The 18,275-nt window shown below is 40.9% G+C and overlaps 1 protein-coding gene across 4 annotated transcripts in view; it reads right to left on the reverse strand.

The window, feature by feature from the left end:
• Positions 1-6,649: 6,649 nt before the first annotated feature.
• KDM4C (lysine demethylase 4C) overlaps positions 6,650-18,275 on the reverse strand; it is a 392,253-nt gene continuing 380,627 nt past the window's right edge. For 3 of the 4 annotated variants that reach the window (XM_075931603.1, XM_075931602.1, XM_075931604.1), the window contains 2 exons: positions 9,851-9,943; positions 6,650-6,970 (listed from right to left, as the gene is read on the reverse strand). In XM_075931603.1, the coding sequence (XP_075787718.1) occupies positions 6,794-6,970; positions 9,851-9,943 (270 nt within the window). In that variant the 3' untranslated portion in view covers positions 6,650-6,793. Of the gene's footprint in view, positions 6,971-6,992; positions 9,666-9,850; positions 9,944-18,275 lie in introns of those variants that run through there. The other variant, XM_075931605.1, reaches the window with a different exon arrangement.

An 18,275-nucleotide genomic window follows, 5' to 3' on the forward strand; every position in this document is an offset into this window, starting at 1 on the left:
CGCTGGGCCAAAAGCCCTGGTTTTTACTCAGCCTGAGTGCTCATTGATGCTAAGCTGAGTTTTGAACTCAGGGAGTTGGGCTCCAATCCTGCACTTGAAATAACGGGAGCAGCTAGCTGAGTACAGAATGTGATATCTCATTGTCTGGCAGCCCTGCATCCCATCCTGCATGTGGCCTGCTGTATCAGGTGAGTGAGTGCCTACGCTTATTTCTCCTGCGGAGCTGGAGAGCTTTTTCTGCCCCACAGCTATCTTCAGCACCTGAATATACATGAGTGTGTCTGGGAGAGCACAAGCATGGAAGAGAGATATTCAGGCACATGGAGAATTGTGCAGTGTAGACCAAGTGATTGAACTTCTATGTTGATGTAGCCCATAAGGAAGCTCTGTGCCTCCTTCCAGGACATGTGATGCTATGGGATGGGTCCACAAAAGAGATCCACCCATTTCAATTAAAAGAAAAAAATAGTGGTGTCAGTTAGTTATTATAAAGCGCTGTGAAACTCATGGGTTTGTACACCAACACGATCCTTCTCCAGGGGCCTGAGTGGCCAGTGTCCTTTCCTTTTAAGCTCATCAACAAACTAATAGCTCTGGGGATGTGGTTCTCAACTGGTGGTCCATGGTGACTTTTTCGTTGGTCCTCAGGAACATAGTCCAAAGTCACACGACGTGGGCAAGCACCAAACATCTGTTAGTAAGAAATAAGTTTCAAACCAAAATGTTCGTCGTCTGCTCTTTTTTATCATGTCTCAAAAAGGAGGTGGTGCACAAAAAATTTTTTATTGGCCTGGTGGTCGGTGGACTGAAACGAGTTGAGAACCACTGCCTGGGGGCTTGCAACCAACCTACTCTAGTTAGTCTTAGTGGCTTTCCATGAGTTTAAAAGTTAACAACAGCCATTTGTTCCCTCTATCTCTGTCTTAGCAGTTCATATAAGAGACATTTGGCAATGAGCTAAGGTGATTTATGAACATTTCAGGGCATTTCAGAAAGGTAATTTATGAATATTTTTCTATATATGCCCTTAGGTAATGGGAAATAACAGACATCAAGGCTCTGTTTAATGATGTAGAATCCTCCCAGATAATGGATTCCCTCGTTCTCGTTTCTGGCTGGAGCCTTGTCCCATGACACAGATGATGGCAGCCTTAGTTCACCGCATGATATCAGCACTCACAAGAGACAGCCACTGGAAGTGTTGCACTCCTGCTCCATTTGAAGTATTGTGTTTCCCAAAGAATCTTCCAGCTAATGCTCTCCTATGTCTTCTGGCCTAGTGTCTAGATATATCACTGCCAAGTAATATTTCTTGCCCCCTGAGAAAGTTGCTGATTTCACTCTCAGGGTTCCCCGGAGTGGTGGGACAGGGTTAGGGGCTTAATTAAAGACGGGGGGTGATGTGGGTTTTCTACCTTTTGAGTACTTTGCAACTTTAATGTTCTTTTAACATAGTTGGGTGAGGGAGGCAACTGGGGGAGGAATAATTTCCTACTTTTTAAAAAAGGCAAATTGGTAACAAAGACTGTTATAGGGAACCATACTGCTCCACCTCACAGGCCTCTGCCACTTGAGCTATGAGAGTGACAGTAGTCTTTATCCTTCAGGGGAACCAGACACCAGAGGGCAATAAGAGAATTCACCAGAGGGTTTCTCAGCTGTTATAGCAAAGGAATATTGAGATTCAGGAATCCTGGATTCAGTACCAGAATCTGCAGGGAAGTATGGTCTTGTAGTTACAGAGCTAGCTCCCATTAGTCACCTCAGCTCCTGCTCCCCTCCACATGGCCCCTGGTTCTACCTCTGATTCTCTTCTGCTCCTCACAGCTTTTCATTCAAGGCTGATTGGATTTCCTTTTCCATGCCACCTGGGCTCCAGCAGAGTGGGGACTGAATACAGATGAGACAGCCTTCTTGTTGTTAGTTCCAGTGCTCGGTGCAACTGTTGAGAAAGTCCTGTTCAGCTCTTGCAGCCCTGGCATGATGCATGCCCAATCACTCTGTTGGGATGCGTATGTGTAGTCCCATTGACAAACAGCTGTGCAAGGAAGGCGCACGATCCATGCAGGTGGAATCTTCTGAGACTCGAGCTGCCAGCCACTAACATTTCATCTGATCATGTCTGAATTGTAGTTTTTCATAGGTTTATAACCTAGAAATTCTGGGCAGATTTTTATGGGGACAGCATGGCATGTCCTCATGGCAATCCTCACCTCCCTGCTCTTTGGAAGCACAGGTACTCTAGAGCCTCTCAATTAAATGGTGGCAAGATTGTAACATGGACAAAGCAATGTGTTTCCCCCCTAATTCTGACCTTGGAAAAGATTGAACTATTTTACGTTAAATGTTACAAAAATTTACAAACCTGCAGCATAGAAATTTGGGAAAAAGCTAAACTAAAAATAGTATTTCATAATGAAAATTGCTGACAATCATAACTGTAAGTAGCCATCATTTCCACCTATAACTATGTAGGGAATCCTTGAAAGTATAAGTGTGGAGTTTCATCAGGCTGAATTTGGGAGGGATCGCTTTACATATAAATGGCAAAGCCATAACTGAGTTGCTGTATGCATATCATCCCATATAAGTGCCAATAAAATCTTTAAACCACCTCCTCTCATCACATATTCTGTATGTCACTGAAACCCTTTTTTAAGGGATTTAGAATAGATCCCAGGGAGATTGATAAATAATGTTCAAAGGTGCATTATAAATGTGTTTATCTGGTCACATGACTCTGCACTTCTTCATACAACTGTCATTTTTCCCTCTGTATGTGTGAGAGAGAAATTACACACACATTTATGACTGTGCTTTCTATTAAAAGAAAGCCAGCATGAGAATGGAACACAACAGCTGTTTAACTAAACACAGCAGCACCACTTTATAGTGTAGGGCAGGAAGAATATTACATTTATTGGCATTCCAAAGGGAATTATCATATGTGCTTTCATACCATTTCTAATTTAAAAGCTGTGCTAGAACCATTAAGGAAGGCTAGACTAATCAATCAGAACTATTGCAGAAAATTTGGTGCCAGGCCAGCTGATCATTCAAGCAATATTTGGCTTATCAGTGTGTGTAGTCCCCCCGTCCCCACCCACTTTTTCTTCCGTGGAGCGTGTAATAGCACATGAAATCAGGAGGGAAGCATTTATGAAAATATGTACAGAATTTGTCCCATTATGTTTTAAAATATTGTTTATAAATTCATATCAGGTAATTGTATTAACTTTTCTATTTTTTAGAATACAAGATAGGAATTACATACAAGCTTCAAAATACGAATACCTTCAAGGGCCTCCGGAGTGCTGTAGCACAGTAGGGTACTGTATATCATATTGTTCCTGAAGAGCATCAGTTGAATTGCCCTATCATGATGATATAATGCAAATTGCATAGAACAGAAGCCATCTAAAATTAACAAATGAAACATTTAATTTGATCATGCCTTGAGTATAATGGTTGGGGGGGGGGGGGAAGGGAGAATCACCATCTTGCTATTAAAACATTTTCTTTTGTAAATCTGTGTGAATTCAAGAACAGCACATTTCCCTGTTATTCATGAGATGGATGTGAACATAATCATGAGTCAAAGCACCGTGTTTTCATCACTGTCTGTCAAAACGCTGCTGCTGATGTAAATATATACCCCATACCCAGGACTCAGGATTCTTGAACATGTGATGCAATTGTTCTATAGCTCACCTAACAGAGAATAAAAAGGAAGTGGGGTCTAATGTTTAAAACAGAGGACTGGGTACCTCAATTCTTAGACTGCATAGCTCTACCATTGGTATAACACAGGGAAGACAATCAGCTTTACTCAGTTTACCTTTCTTTAATACTAACCTACTGAATCTCTTAACTGCCGTGAGGCTACTTTAGCTTGCAAAGTGCTTTGAGAACCTCAGATGGGTGGCACCATATTTTCATCATGATCATCATCATCCTGTACATTCATATAGGACTTTCCATTTGAGGATCATAAATGAATTTCTCAAAACCCTGAGATAATTATGATTGCAATTTTACAAATGGGGAAACAGACAAACCGATACCAACATTTTCAAATTTGGAAGCCAAAAGACAGCACCTAAATCCAGATTTAGGATCCTAAATAATAAAGATCTGCTGTTCAGAGGTGCTGAGGGCCTTGACCAGTGTCACACAATAACTAGAGCCTATATCTCCTGACTCCCAGGCAACTGTTTTTAACACAAGTCCAAACTTCCTCCCTATCTGTGCAAAACAGTCCCATTATTATTATGCTGAAATGTTGCCAAAATTCCCAAACTACATTATTTTCATTGCAGAATCTACAAACTATCCATTATTGCATACTGAGGAAGTTCCTGGATTTCCAGGTTATCATCATACTATTCTGTCTTTAAAGTTGCAATGTTGATTTATACTTTCTGAAATTAAGGTATTTACATTTCAGTGCACTTACTTGAAAGCAAAAACAAGGAGGACCCGATATTTTACACTGTTCATTTTCATAAGACTTCCCAGACTTTACAAATTTGTTGCAATCCCAATGAACAATGAAGAAGAAAGAGGCAAATGATGTTTTTTTTAAATAATAATCCTTAACTCCTGCAGATCAGTTTTAATCTGCAGAGCTCCTTTACACAGGAAGTGTAAAGTGTACATCCTGACTCCCATTTTACAGAGGTTGGGGAAATTGCGCCAAGAAACACAATATGTTAATGCAGACCTAGGCACAGAACCACCTGTGATTCCTATTCACCCACCCTACTCTTTTCTAGTAGCTGTAATTTTGCAATGTACTTGCGCATTTTAGGATTTTATTGTCTCATGAAACTGCACAAAGGCTTATATAATTAGAGGATAAGCATGATTTTATGACCAGCCTGTACATAACTAAATGGCTTGTCATATGAATTTAGCTCTTGACAAGCTGAATACAAGCCTGCTCTGTAGGGCAAATGAGACCTACATACCAGTAGTTCTGCTTTTCCTTCAGATCTGCCAAAAAGAGCTCTGACGTTGTGAAATATGCCAGGCTGCACTCTCCAACCTCAAGAGAAAGCATTCTCAATTAGAAATACATTATGATTGTCACAGCTAAGCAACTTCTTAGAGACTAAAGGGATTTGTAGTGATTTCCTGGTATAAAAAATGCAGTCAATGTAACACAAAGAAATTAAAATTCCAATTGAGGTGTCATGCAGTAAGCGAAAAGATTTAGCTGTCCAGTCATATAAACTAAGAATAACCTTGCAAAGGATAAAGTGAAATTAAGGTCTATGGCTCCTCAATAGCAAGAAGCATGTCTGTCACAAAAAGTGTTTTTCCAGGCCCATGTACCCAGTTATAAGAACATTTGTAAGCAGCACAATGAAAAACAGCAGTACTCAAGATTAAATTGGGTTCTGAGAGTTTTCTTCCTGCGGCAGCCAGTCAGAAATCCTGCTAATGGGCAACTTACACATAACAGATTATGTCATTTTGATAATGCTTCCTTTTGGCTTCACACACGCCAGTGTTTCTGGCAAATAGCAGAAAACCTGAATGCATTTCCAGCCTGTCTCTACAACCTCCGATCAGATCAACATCACTAAATAGAAGGGAAAATAAAAAGATACGAGACCACGATCCAGTGTTTAATCAGACATTGCACCAGCACTGAGCCTTGTGTAGCTATAAGTCTGTTCTGTTCATGAATCTACATAGGTATTGCCAGTGATTTGTTTCATTCACACAGACATATAGCTGGTTAGCTACATCATCAGACGCCAAAACTAGTAAGCAAAAAGGTATTATTTATTTTTAAACACTAATACATTTGCCAACTAATTTTGAAAAAAGGAAGACCATATTATATTAGTTCAAAACTATCCTGTTAAGCATATATATTTAAACTCTAATTTTACAAACACATAATGAAATAATTTTTATTTTACAAATAGCTATTTTAACAAGTATTATGAAAAAACATGTTTTAAAAATAATAGCCAAAATCTCCCTCTTTAAATATACAACCCTCCCCCCTTGCTAGTCTGAAGATTTCTTCCTTAGAAGCCAAAAAATATCTGAGTCACACTGAGTCCTCATCAAACCCTACTGAGAGCAGTAGTGATATAAAAAGGTAAAAGCACTGTACAAAGTATGCAAGTACAGCATTTGTAGATCTACTGTACATGCTTACAATTTGTTTTTAAAATGTTTTATAAAAACACCCATTTTAAAATAAAAAAAATTGAATGTCCTTCCCTGGCTATGGAAAATATACATGCCATTGTAATCCTATCTTGTTGCTAAAACTTCCGATTTTCCAAGTGGTGGGGCAGATATTGTGGTGAGAACATTTATCATCTTTATTGTATGCCACATATTAAGATTTTGCTAGGAGCAGATGCTTCTCTCACAGAAGTCAATCGGAATGTTACTGCTGACTTAAACGGAAGCGGGACTGTATTCCAAGTTTTCTTTGGCATGTCATTTTGCAGCGCCTCAATCTCAGTTCAGTTTCCTCCATTCCATGACGCAAAATTAATATACAGCCTTTAATACAGTACCAAGAAAAACCAAATCTGGAGCAATTTGAAATAAACACGGATAATTTTAGGGGATTGGTTTAAATGTTTACTGGTAAATTCACTGGAACAAACTCAGAGTATTTGTTTCAGCCAAAAGTGATTTAATGTAATGAAGGGATACAATCGTCAATCCAAGCACCAGTCTAACTCTGTATGCTTTCCACCAAAATTTAATCTGTTTACTTCCCTGTAGTGTGTGTGGGTTTATTCCTTTGTTGCTTCCTTTATAGTCCCTTATGGCATTTCTTCTGGAATGAGCTTTTCAAAAAGGTGCGGTACCCAGGGTCATCCACATATTCATTCTTAAACCGGGAACTCAATACTCTCTGTCTCTTCTTTTCTCCCTGGATAATATCTGCTCCATAAAATGTGTCTTCAAACCTCATGTTGGAGGCTGTAGACTAAAAACAGACATTAATTACCTCTTCAGTTACACAGAGGATATCACATTCTGACTCTCTCCAGGACAGGCAGATGAAAGCACATGTACCTTTGGTTTAGACAACCGCAGACTAACTCAGAGAATTTCACCATTATGAAGCCATCAGTGCTTCAGAACATGCAGCTTTATGATAGCATTTCTAGGAATATCCATCCATGTTAAATAAATGTTGTACTTATTTTTAAACTCACTTCATATTGTTTAGTTCCATGTATTTCTGGTGTTTCTTAAAATTCATTTGTCTGACTAGTTATTGGGTTTCGTTGTGTCAAAAGATCACAGAATCACAGAAATGAGAGATGGGAAAGATAATATTGGATTCAGTTCACCCCCTGCCATTGCAACGCCCACAGTAATGTATATTATCTAGCATTTTATCTAATCTCATTTTAAATGTAAGGGATTGCATGATGCAGACTATTAAAAAGGTGCTCTATACAACTGAATGATTTACGTGGCGAGGGAGTCATGAGTTCTGCTGGTGCTCAAGAATATATTTTAAAAAAGAGAAAAAACGGAAACAATGAGATGGCAAGCAGCTAGCTATTGAAAAAACTGTGAAAGTGACAAATAATAGGAATTTTAGGGCCCACTGGCACTGCTGAAGCCGGTAGCAAGATTGCTATGGATGTCAATGGCATGGGATCAAACCCTTAACATGGAGAGATAGTGCAGGTCCCTAGCTGTTTAAAAGAAAAGATGGAGCCAGCAGGACTAACCATGAGACTAGTCCTGCAAAGAGCTGAGCTCGAGGGTACTCAGATGAGTTCTGACTGAATTCTACTGATTTGTACAACAAAGATGCACTCAGCACCTTGAGGACTGGGTGGCATGTTTGTGAACTCCAAGATAATAACAGGGAAACCGTGTCAAGCTTTCCAACGAAGGGAGAACTGCACTTCTCATCAATAGCAAACACTTTATTACTGAAATCTGTTGTATTTAGTAGTTTACATTTCATGTTTTTAAAACAATACTTCATTCTACTAAAAAGTTAATGATATCACACGCAAAAGTAAAATATTGATCTATAAAAATGTCACTATTTTAAAAGAACAGCAAAAACCAGTCAAATCTACATTATTGTTCTTAGTCAAATGCAACAAACAAACCAGATTTACAGTGCCTCTAGTGAATTCTAAACTCCTGTTACATATACTCTATAAATCAACAAGAAAAAAATGGGCCCTTTTCTGAATATAATGAAAACAACTAATTTTACTCACTCAGGTGACTTGTTGATTATTTTTTTCCAGAACCATCTATCTTAACCTTTAAGGCACTGAAGGATGACTGTACTCATCTGAAGTAAAAATTGGCACTGTGGTTTGGAAGTCTAGAATATCTGACTTCTGAATGTCCCTGCTCCACCCCATTCTTATTGCCTTTCTTGCTCCCCACTTGCTCTCCTGGGTGAAACAAGCCATCTTCCAGGGAAACCATTCCTCAGCCAAGAGACAAACTCGTCCACTCATCCTTCTCTGCCTTGTCCCAGCTACCAGTCCCACCCTCTCCTCATACATGATGGATGTCACTTCTTACTCCAGCCACACCTTCCAGCATGTGCCACACGCATGCTTCACACTTCAGCTGAGAACTGGCAACTCAGAGAAGCAGCTCATGTCAGGTGGACATGCTGAGGAAGTAGTGGAGGAGGTCAAGATTTCCTTTGCCAAAGAGTCCTGACCTGCCTCCACCTTCCAGCAGCAAGAAAGCCTTCCTCAGCCACATTCTAGAGCTCTCAGTCTGGCTACCCCACTCTCACTTAAACAGACGTTCCCCAGGTGATCCACGCCCCTCATCCTCTGGGAATCATCTACTTTCCAGATGGTTCATCTCATACAACAGATGTAAGAATAGAGACAGTCTGTGCAAGTGCACATCTTTATAAACACAGGCTGCTGCTATTCTTGTTTACAGATATGTTCACATTATCTTTACATACAATATGGATATTTTATTCATTAGCTGTTGAATTTAAATATTATGATCAGACTTTTTAGTCTGTATGCTTCTGTTTTATATGTTAAAAATGACTAATAGTTAACTAGCAGTGTATGATTTTCAGTGGATTGCTGAGAAACAGAGCAGAGTGTGTTCCATGCAAATGAGAGGAAGAACATGGAGTCTCTGAGACTATTTGGTAGACTAAGTAACTGATATTGGACTGTACAACATTTAGAATCCATGCTAAATTTAGGTTTCTCTCTCCTTCAATACCTGTGTTGGAATGCAGCACTTCCTAGTTTTAAAGGAGTTATGTTCCTTATGGCGCTATGTTAATTTTATCTATGGTACTTTTTTTGAATAACTGATTGCTGCATACCAGCTGGAATTTATGCAGGAGCTGGGAAAGTATTTGAGAGCTTTGAGCCTAATTAAAAATCCACTGTGGCCAATGGGAGTCTTGCCATTGACTTTAATGGATTTTGGATCAATTCTTCGTTGTATTTTGTTAAACTTTGTGTTTTAGAATTATGAAGCTTTGAGACCTTGAAAAATATACATAAATATTGCATATATTTGATAAGGGTATGGAAAGAACTGTTCATCTGTCAAACCGTGATGTTTTCTTAATTCTTCATGCTCTGACAGATGTTCTACCAAGATGTCTCTGCCAGCAGTCAAGATGTATGTTTGATGACAGTTTTTGGCTGTATTGAAAGAACAGTAAATCAGTCTCACTGGCCAGTGCACATTTTTGCTATTTATATGGATAGCCACACTAGCACAGACTCTTCACAAAAATCCTTCTGTTAATTCTGAATAAAGTCACAGTTTTGTCTAACATCCTTTAGAGCAAATTAACATTTGAAAACTTTTATTTCTAAATACTTACATAACGGGCTTTCACTCGTTTAGGCAGCTCTTCATCTAATGTGTAGATCTCTTCCCTCTTCATTGCGATCTGAGAACCATCTTCAAATTCAACCTAATTGGACACATGGGAATTTTAGAAAAATATAAACTCGCTGTTTGCAATCCTTGGGAACTCTCCAACAACCGATTATCTACAGAGATGTGAAGAGTTTGAGTTATCTATTATTTTTTATTTCTAGGAAGGAAAATAAAGAAACACCACAAACAGTTAAGAGTTATAGCTATTCTTCAGAATATAATCATCTGTTAGGCTATGTCTGCACTTGTACATTTCCCTGGGTACTATTCCATACACTTGTCCATATACCCCATACGCCAGCTGAGTGCTCAGATAACACTGTCATGAGTATGTATTGTGTAAATATACCCCACGGCCACCCTGTCCACTTTGGTACATGACGATGGTACTGCCATTTCAGTGGTAACACCACAGAGTCCTGTGGGTCACAGAAGACACACTAAGAACTGCTTTGTTTGTGCTGCTAGCACGGTATGCCACATTTGGTGATGACAGCTCTCCATTCCCCCTTCTGACTAACTGCACTGAAGAAATGGAAGTGAGTCCATGATGATGCCATTCTGCTCCTGCAGCAAATATTCTTGTGGTCAAATGCTGGATTCCAAGTGGAATGGGTCCAGAAACATTTGAGACACTGAAAAAGGCTGACAGAGGTCGAATGAACATGCACTGGAGTTTCAAGGAAAAGATGTGTTGAATGCTAGAATCACCATTGCATGGTAATGAGTGGACTGCTATTTCTGGTGCTGGAGGACTAGCACAGTATGGTAGAACCATATCATTTTGGAAACATGGAATGATGACCAGTGGCTGCAGAAAGCAGACCTTCATAGAGCTGTGCAAGCAAATAGCACCCATCCTTTAGCACCAGGTCATTCATTCTCAGAAACCCAACGCAGAGCAGAAGCAGGTGTTATTGCCCTTCAGAAGCTGCCATCTGACAACTCACACATTCCTTCTTCACAGTGTTTTCTGTCACCTTTGCTCACAGCACTAATCAGGTGCTACGCATGAGCACTTCTGTGTTGCAACTGGTGACTATTTGGTGAAGCTGAGAGAAGAAGGGACTGTAAAAGCACAGTTCGGGGGCTGCTAATTTACAGGTATCTCTGCTGCTAATTTACTTTGGTTTACTCTGCCTGTATTGTCATTTGAAGTCTTTAACAAAGCCATAAAGACATTCAGTTGATTTCTTTTCTGCTTTTCATAAGGTGCCTTCAACAGCAACAATTACTTTACAGTTTAGTTCACTGTAATGGATTATTAAAATGTGTCCTTTTACGTTTTTTAGTAATTTTTTAAAATGGGAATTCCATCAAGTGTATTTTTTTCTTCATACCTATACATTTTATCATTCATTATGTTTTAACAAAAAAAGGCTATTATAGTCATTTTGGTTTCCAATAACATTCTCTACTAGTTTTTAAAAGTTAAGCATTGATTTAGCTGTGCCAGAATAGAGCACTACTCCAAATTTCTCCATTTTATCTTTTTTTTTTCTTGCACAGTCTGTTGAAAAGCAATCCTACTCCAGGTTCATTCTATTTTTCTGGTTCTTTTTGACTCAGTCTCTCTCAACATTTGCTCAGTTCTGTCAGTTTCTAGGACTGTACTTCATTGGTTATTCTGTCTCTTTTCTGTTGGGTTTGATGAGAAGCAATCCAATAGCAGCCACACTGAAACCCTTACGTTGCTTTAAGTTATGATAAGAGGAAGCTGTATACCAAATTTGGTGATCCAGGGTGAGGAGGAGTTAGAACTCCAAAGACCATCCCCAGCCTCCAGTGCCTCCTCTTCCCCTGCCTGGCTGCAAGGCTGAAATGGCAGGGTCGGTTTGCAGGGCCCCTCTCGCCCGTCTGGCACTGTTTGGAGGAGGGGGACCAACTGGCAGGGCCAGTCATCAGCCATGTGGAGCCCTGTTGCTAGCTAGACACTCTTCTGTTGGTGCAGCTGTCCCTAGTGGTCACTCTGCAGGATCACTCTCCTCCAATCAGCCCCTTCCCTTTCTATGTTACAGAAAACAGTTCCATTCCAGGCATTACACATTTTCCTGGCACAACCAAACCCTGACCTTACTTTAAGTTAGGATAAGAGGAAGCCACATACCAAATTTGGTGATCCTAATTCTTACCATTTAGTTCTTTAACTACCAGACTTGCAGACAGACAAACAGACTCTCAGACTGATAGAAGTACTTCAAATATATATATAGACAACTCTGGGGGGAGGCTAGTCCACAGCTCTGCCCCTTCTGTCCCAGGCCCTGCCCTTCTGGGTGTGGGGGTATGGAGTTGGCCCATGATCAGTCCCAAACTTCTTTAAGTGGCCGCCGTGCAAAAATTATTACACAACCCTGGTGTATATTATGGTTGCAAACACAGACATAGCTTTAGATTAACATGCAAAAGGACTACACCACCAACAATGAAATTTGTATATAAAAATGTACATGTATTTGATAAGGAACGCTAAACAACATTGCTTTATTGCATAGTAAGCTGTCATTATGTTGTTTACATTTGCTTCTAATTTTCCAAATGGTAAAAATTAATTCCACCATGTCATGCTTCAAGGCTGTGGAAGACCACATCAAAAAGAAAGAAGGTATGAGTGACACTAAGGGAAATTCCAGCTAACAGAATTATACTGAATCTGATGGAATTTCTTTAAAATGCTCTGTTCAGAAGATGAAAAGCTTTATCATGCTTAGGTTTAGATTTAATCCAACAAGAACCCTTTTAGCAGAAAATGAGAAAAGAAATGTAGCTAGGTGTAGGGAATGCTAAAATACTCAGTCTTCAAACCATTTATGCTTTGTGAAAAGCTTATATTCCCCACCACCACTATCCATCCCTGGAATCCTTCACCTATAAGGGATGAATGTCTGCTACTATCTACGATTGTATTTTGAGTTCCTTTAAAAACTTTAATTTAAAACTCATTTTCAGAAAACTTACAAAGGGCCCAATCCTTTAAGCTCCTGTGGCATCAATGGAACAACCTGAGTAGTAGCTATATGTAGGGGTAAGTGTAGCAGGATTAGGCATAAACTATCTGAAAATACACAGTGAAGTGCACATACTTCTAAAAGAACCTTGACAAAGCACAACACTAAAACAACGCACATACAAAAACATAGGGTTTGCTGTTTCAAATTAACATGTTGCCCTGTAGTTTTCCAATCAATGCATTTAAAAAAACTGAATCTGTCAGATTAATTGCTCACAGCTGAAAAGCTTTCAGGGATGGTCCGGGTGTACATATAGTAACAGCCAAAAGGCAGAGTCGTGAAACATTAAAATTCTTAGAACAAGTAAGTTTGATTCCATCATATGACCATGGCCATATCCTGGTATGCCACTTACCTGCACAAAGAACAGGTCAGAGGACTGGGTCTAAAGATCAAATAATCATAGAACTGGGAGAGGCCATCTAGTCTAGTCCCTTGCACCCATGGCAGGACCAAGTAGTATCTAGATCATACCTGACAGGTGTTTGTCTAATATGTTCTGAAACTATCTCCAATGATGGAGATTCCACAACCTCTCCAGGCAATTGATTTCAGGTTAAACACCCTGATAGGAAGTTTTTCCTAATGTCCAACAAAAGACTCCCTTGCTTCAATTTAAGCCCATTGCTTCTTGGCCTATCATCAGAGGTTACATAGAACATTTTTTCTTCCTCTCTTTGTACAGTCTATTTTCAGTCATTTCTTTTCCAAACTAAATAAACCCCATATTTCAGTCTTCCATCAGGTCATGTTTTCTAGAAATTTAATTTTTGTTGTTCCTCCAGTTGCTTTTTCCAGTTTCTCCATATCTCTCCTGAAATGTGGCACCCAGAACTGGACACAATACTCCAGCTGAGGCCCAATCAGTGCAGAGTTGAGTGGAAGAATTATTTCTGGTGTCTTACAATACTCCTAACATCCCAAAATGATGTTCATTTTTTTGTAGCAGTGTCACACTGTTGCTTCATATTTAGCTTGTGGTCGACTATGAAGCCCAGATCCTTTCTGCAGTACGCCTGTGAAACACAGTTCTCATTTTGTATGTGTGCAACTAATTATTCCTTTTTAAACTGAGTACTTTGCATTTGCCCTTATAGAATCTCATCCTATTTACTTCAGACCATTTCTCCAGTTTGTCCAGATCATTCTGAATTGTAATTAAATCTTCCAAAGCACTTGCAACTCCTCCCAGCTTAGGATCATGCAAAAACTTCATAAGGCTACATCTAGACTATATGCTTCTTGTGCTTCTTGCACAAGAAGCTTTTTTTTGGAAGAGAACTTCCAAAAAAACTTCTTGCAAAAGAGAGCATTCACACTGCAAAAATTCATCGAAAAAGCGATGCGCTTTTTTGAAAGATAGCGTCCAGATTGCTTGGACACTCTCTCGTATGTAAGCATGTAAGTGATTGTTATGGGCAGAATGGCCACCAGGGTACGTGTGCTTTTTCCTCTTCCCACTTCTTCTGAAAAAACTCCCTCTTCCCCATCCACACATGCCTTTTTGCGAAAGAGCTCTTTCAAAAAAAGGCTTCTTCCTCATAGAATGAGGATTACCAATTGTGTAAAAAGCCCTCTGTTCTTTCAATTTACTATCAAAAGAATGCTCTTGCAATGAGGACATAACTCAAGTTGTGTCAGAAAAATGACCGTTTTTTTCGACAAAACTCTGTAGTCTAGACATAGCCTGGGTGTATTCTCTCTGCCATTAACTACATCATTGACAAAGATATTGAACAGAAACTGCCCCGCTCAGTATGCCTTTCCAGCATGACTGTGAACCATTGATAACTACTCTCTGGGAAAGGTTTTCCAACCATTTTTCCAAAGCACCACTTCATAGAAGTTGCATATTAGTTATATTTCCCTAGTTTGTTTATGAGATGGTCATGCAAGACAGTATCAAAAGCCTTACTAAAATCAAGATATACTGCATCTATCACTTATGGTGCGTCTACACTGCACCCTAAACTCAAAATAAGACACGCAATTTACGCTATTGCATATCTTATTTTGATTCTATTTTGAAATAGCTTATTTTGAAATTTGGCACATCTACACAGCGCCAAATTTCAATATAATGTGCTACTTCGAGCCATCCCTTATCCCTTGTGCAACGGTTTACTGGGATGGCGAAATAACGTGCCCATTATAACGAAAAATATTTCAAAATAACAAGCGGTTTGTGTAGACGCAGGGTAGCTATTTCGGGATACCTCTGGTACCCTGAAATAGCCACGCTGTGTAGCTGTATCCCTACAATGCGTCTTTGCATTCCCTGATCCTATTGCGAACCTGTGCAGGAATGGTCTCTCTGCATGTTAGAGCAGACTGAAGCCTTCTTGAACTTAACCCATGCTGTAAATGGTGACAAAGAATAAAAAATATACCCAAGGATCAGTATGGTGCCGGGACATCACTATACTGTCTCCTACCTCTGTCCCCCCATGGTAATACTTCTTTTTCCAAGCCACAATGGTAGTAAAGAGGAGGGAGGTGAATGGTCTACATTCATTGTAGACACCAAAGAATCACCCTGGTGTTGGTGCGATCTTTCCTGGCTCTTTTAAACTGGCTTTAAGACCAGATTACATGGGTATCGCAGCACTGAGCAAACTTTCCGTGGACTACCAGTTGCTAATGGAAATTCACCATTAATTACATAATTACTCATGTGGCCCTTGAGACACCTCACTCTTCTGGTGCTCCAGCCCCCACTGGGTGAAGGGAAAGGACAGGGAGGACTGAGGTTCAGGGCTTCTCATAAGCCAGATAAACTTTTCTGGGATTCCAGAAAAGGTGGATTTTGTGGGCCTCCTAAGGCTCTGGGGTGGGAACAAAAATGGGGGGTTTCAATGTGTGGGACAGGGCTACCAGCGAGTAGGATAGGGATGCAGGATCTGGGTGGAAGGTGGGGTGCAGGATGGGGTGAGGATGGTAGGGTCTGGAAGGGAGTTTGGCGGTAGGAGAGACTGTGGGGTGGGGACATGAGAGGGAGTCTGGGGGCAGGAGGAGGCTGGGGGTGTAACACAGAAAGGGTGATAATGCAGCCAAATAGGTAGAAGTGGGGAGTAAAGGAAAGTGCAGCTTCTGCAAAGTAAAATTGTATCTCTCCTCACATTTTCCCTCTGCTCCAGCCTCGCTCCCCTCAGCCCTATGATTCCCCCCTCACCCCCAGCCTGATTCCTTGCATCATCCATGCCCCTCAGTGCAATCCCAGACCTCTCCATTGCCCCACGCCCCTCAGAGCTATCCCTGACACCTCCTATCCTGCCCCTGCATCCTCCTTCACACCCCCTCCTGTTCCCACATCCCAGTGCCCCAGCACACTCACCGGCAGGGCAACAGCGCTGGGACTTGCAGCTTCCCAGGAGCAGCACTGAGGTGGGGGATGTGGGAGGTCTAGAGTTTCTTCCCTGCCCGGCCCTTTGCCTGCAGGCTGCAACTCCGAGGCTGGGGAAGGCAGAGCCCAGGGCTGCCCCAGGCTGGTTCCAGCTCAGCTGGGCACAGCAAGGAGCTGGGGAAGGGGCTCCCTGCCCCTGCACACAGTCCACGGGGAGCAGCACAGCTCAGCCCAGGCTCCAGTGTGCCAGCCGCCCAGCCCCAGCTCTGAGGAGCAGGCCCATTCTGCCTGGGGAGTGCAGGGGGCAGATGAACCTGGACCTGCCCCAGCCAGGGGACATGGTGCCCTGCCTAAGCTGTGCCAGCTGGAACTGCAGTGGCCATGGAGAGGGGCTTCTCACCTGGCCCCAAATTGCTGTGTGAGAGGGGGCTGGAGTAGTCTTCTCTCCCCAGGCCAGTCTTCAAACTGAACCCCACATCCCCATCTCCATCCCAGAGCAGTGAATTAAATCAAGCATGTATATTTTAATTTGATTTTCCAAAAAGCAAAAATTAAGGACACACTAGGTACATCTTCTAGTTGTTCCTATAAAGAAACATACAAACAAACTGACCAAGGTGCAAAACATTTATGTGGCAGATTTGCACGGTTGCACTTAAAAATACCTGCTTGATTTTGCATGCACGCACAACTATGACTAGGATTCATGCAGGGTACGGGGGCTTGCAAATGTCCAGTGTGACACTGACATGGATGTTTGTGCACAGGCTCATGGTTCCTGCATGCATAGCTCCTGCTGCTCCCTGTGCAAATTCCACATGAATGCAAGAGAATTTTTACATGTGAATTCCTTTAACTGAGTAAAACAGATTTGAGACATTTTTATCACACCACATAACTTTGTTCCAGCACTTGTGCACCCCTTCACACAAACCCCTTTCTAAACTATCCTTTTGTGTTGAGAGATTTTCGTCTAGTTGGTAGAGGGCTTGGGTGGGATTCTGTACTGTGACTCAAAGAGGCGCAGCAGAGAATTCACAACATGTCAAGAAGAAGGGCAAAGCTGGCTTTAAACCAGGCTTTGCACCCTCTCGATCCTGGTCTGCTCTCTAGCCCGGCTTAGCTTAATTTAGACAGCTTAGGAGGAAGTTGCTCAATGGGCTGCTATTTCCCAGAATCTCTGCAATGCTTTATGCAGTGATCTGTCCCTCAAACACTCCTAATCACCTTGGTATGTCCCTCTGTGTCAGGGCTTTCTAGGGGGTCCTTGAAAGGCAGCCTTACGGCTGTTTTCATAGTTCCAGTGCCATTTTTCCCACAGCTAGGTACTGAAAGCCCCTTTACACTGTTCCTGTCCATTACCACTCTTTCACAGGTTCAGTCTTATGTTAATAGGTCTGGCAAGCTGGAAGGCATAAAAGGTCCAAAGTGGGGTTGAGGTTTTCAACCTGACTCTAATTCTCACTGACTTACTATATGATCCTCTCACTGCCTCAGTTTCTGCTCTTGTAGAAAAAGATGATAATACAGCCCATCTTACTTACCTCTCAGGTTTGTCATGAGCATAGGTCTTTTATAAAACACTTTGAAGATGATTAGAGCTATAAAACAATCATCCATAAAGTTTTATACAGAATTTATATTCAAAGCATAATGCAGTTATTAAATATAAAAGAGACAGTAAGGTCCAGAGCACAGCATAAGGGACCAGACATCTTGATGTTTGATTCCCACTACTTCCAGACTTGCAATGTGACCTAGCAAGTCACTTACCCTCTGTGCATGTCCACTTCCATAAAACAATTTGAGATTAGCAGATAGCAAAAGTTATATAAGTGAAAAGGAAATATTTTATATAACAAATAGCAATAGTCTTATTCTTTCAGAAGTGTTCATATGATTGATGTTGTTTTATTGTAGTTTCTACCATGTACTTGGGTACTCAATGCTGCTGACTGATTTTTCTCAGAGAAACGTCCTTTTGAAAACAATTATTCTGTCTCTGAAATCAG

The sequence above is a fragment of the Pelodiscus sinensis genome, chromosome 6 (genome assembly GCF_049634645.1).
Source record: "Pelodiscus sinensis isolate JC-2024 chromosome 6, ASM4963464v1, whole genome shotgun sequence".
NCBI lineage: Eukaryota > Metazoa > Chordata > Testudines > Trionychidae > Pelodiscus > Pelodiscus sinensis.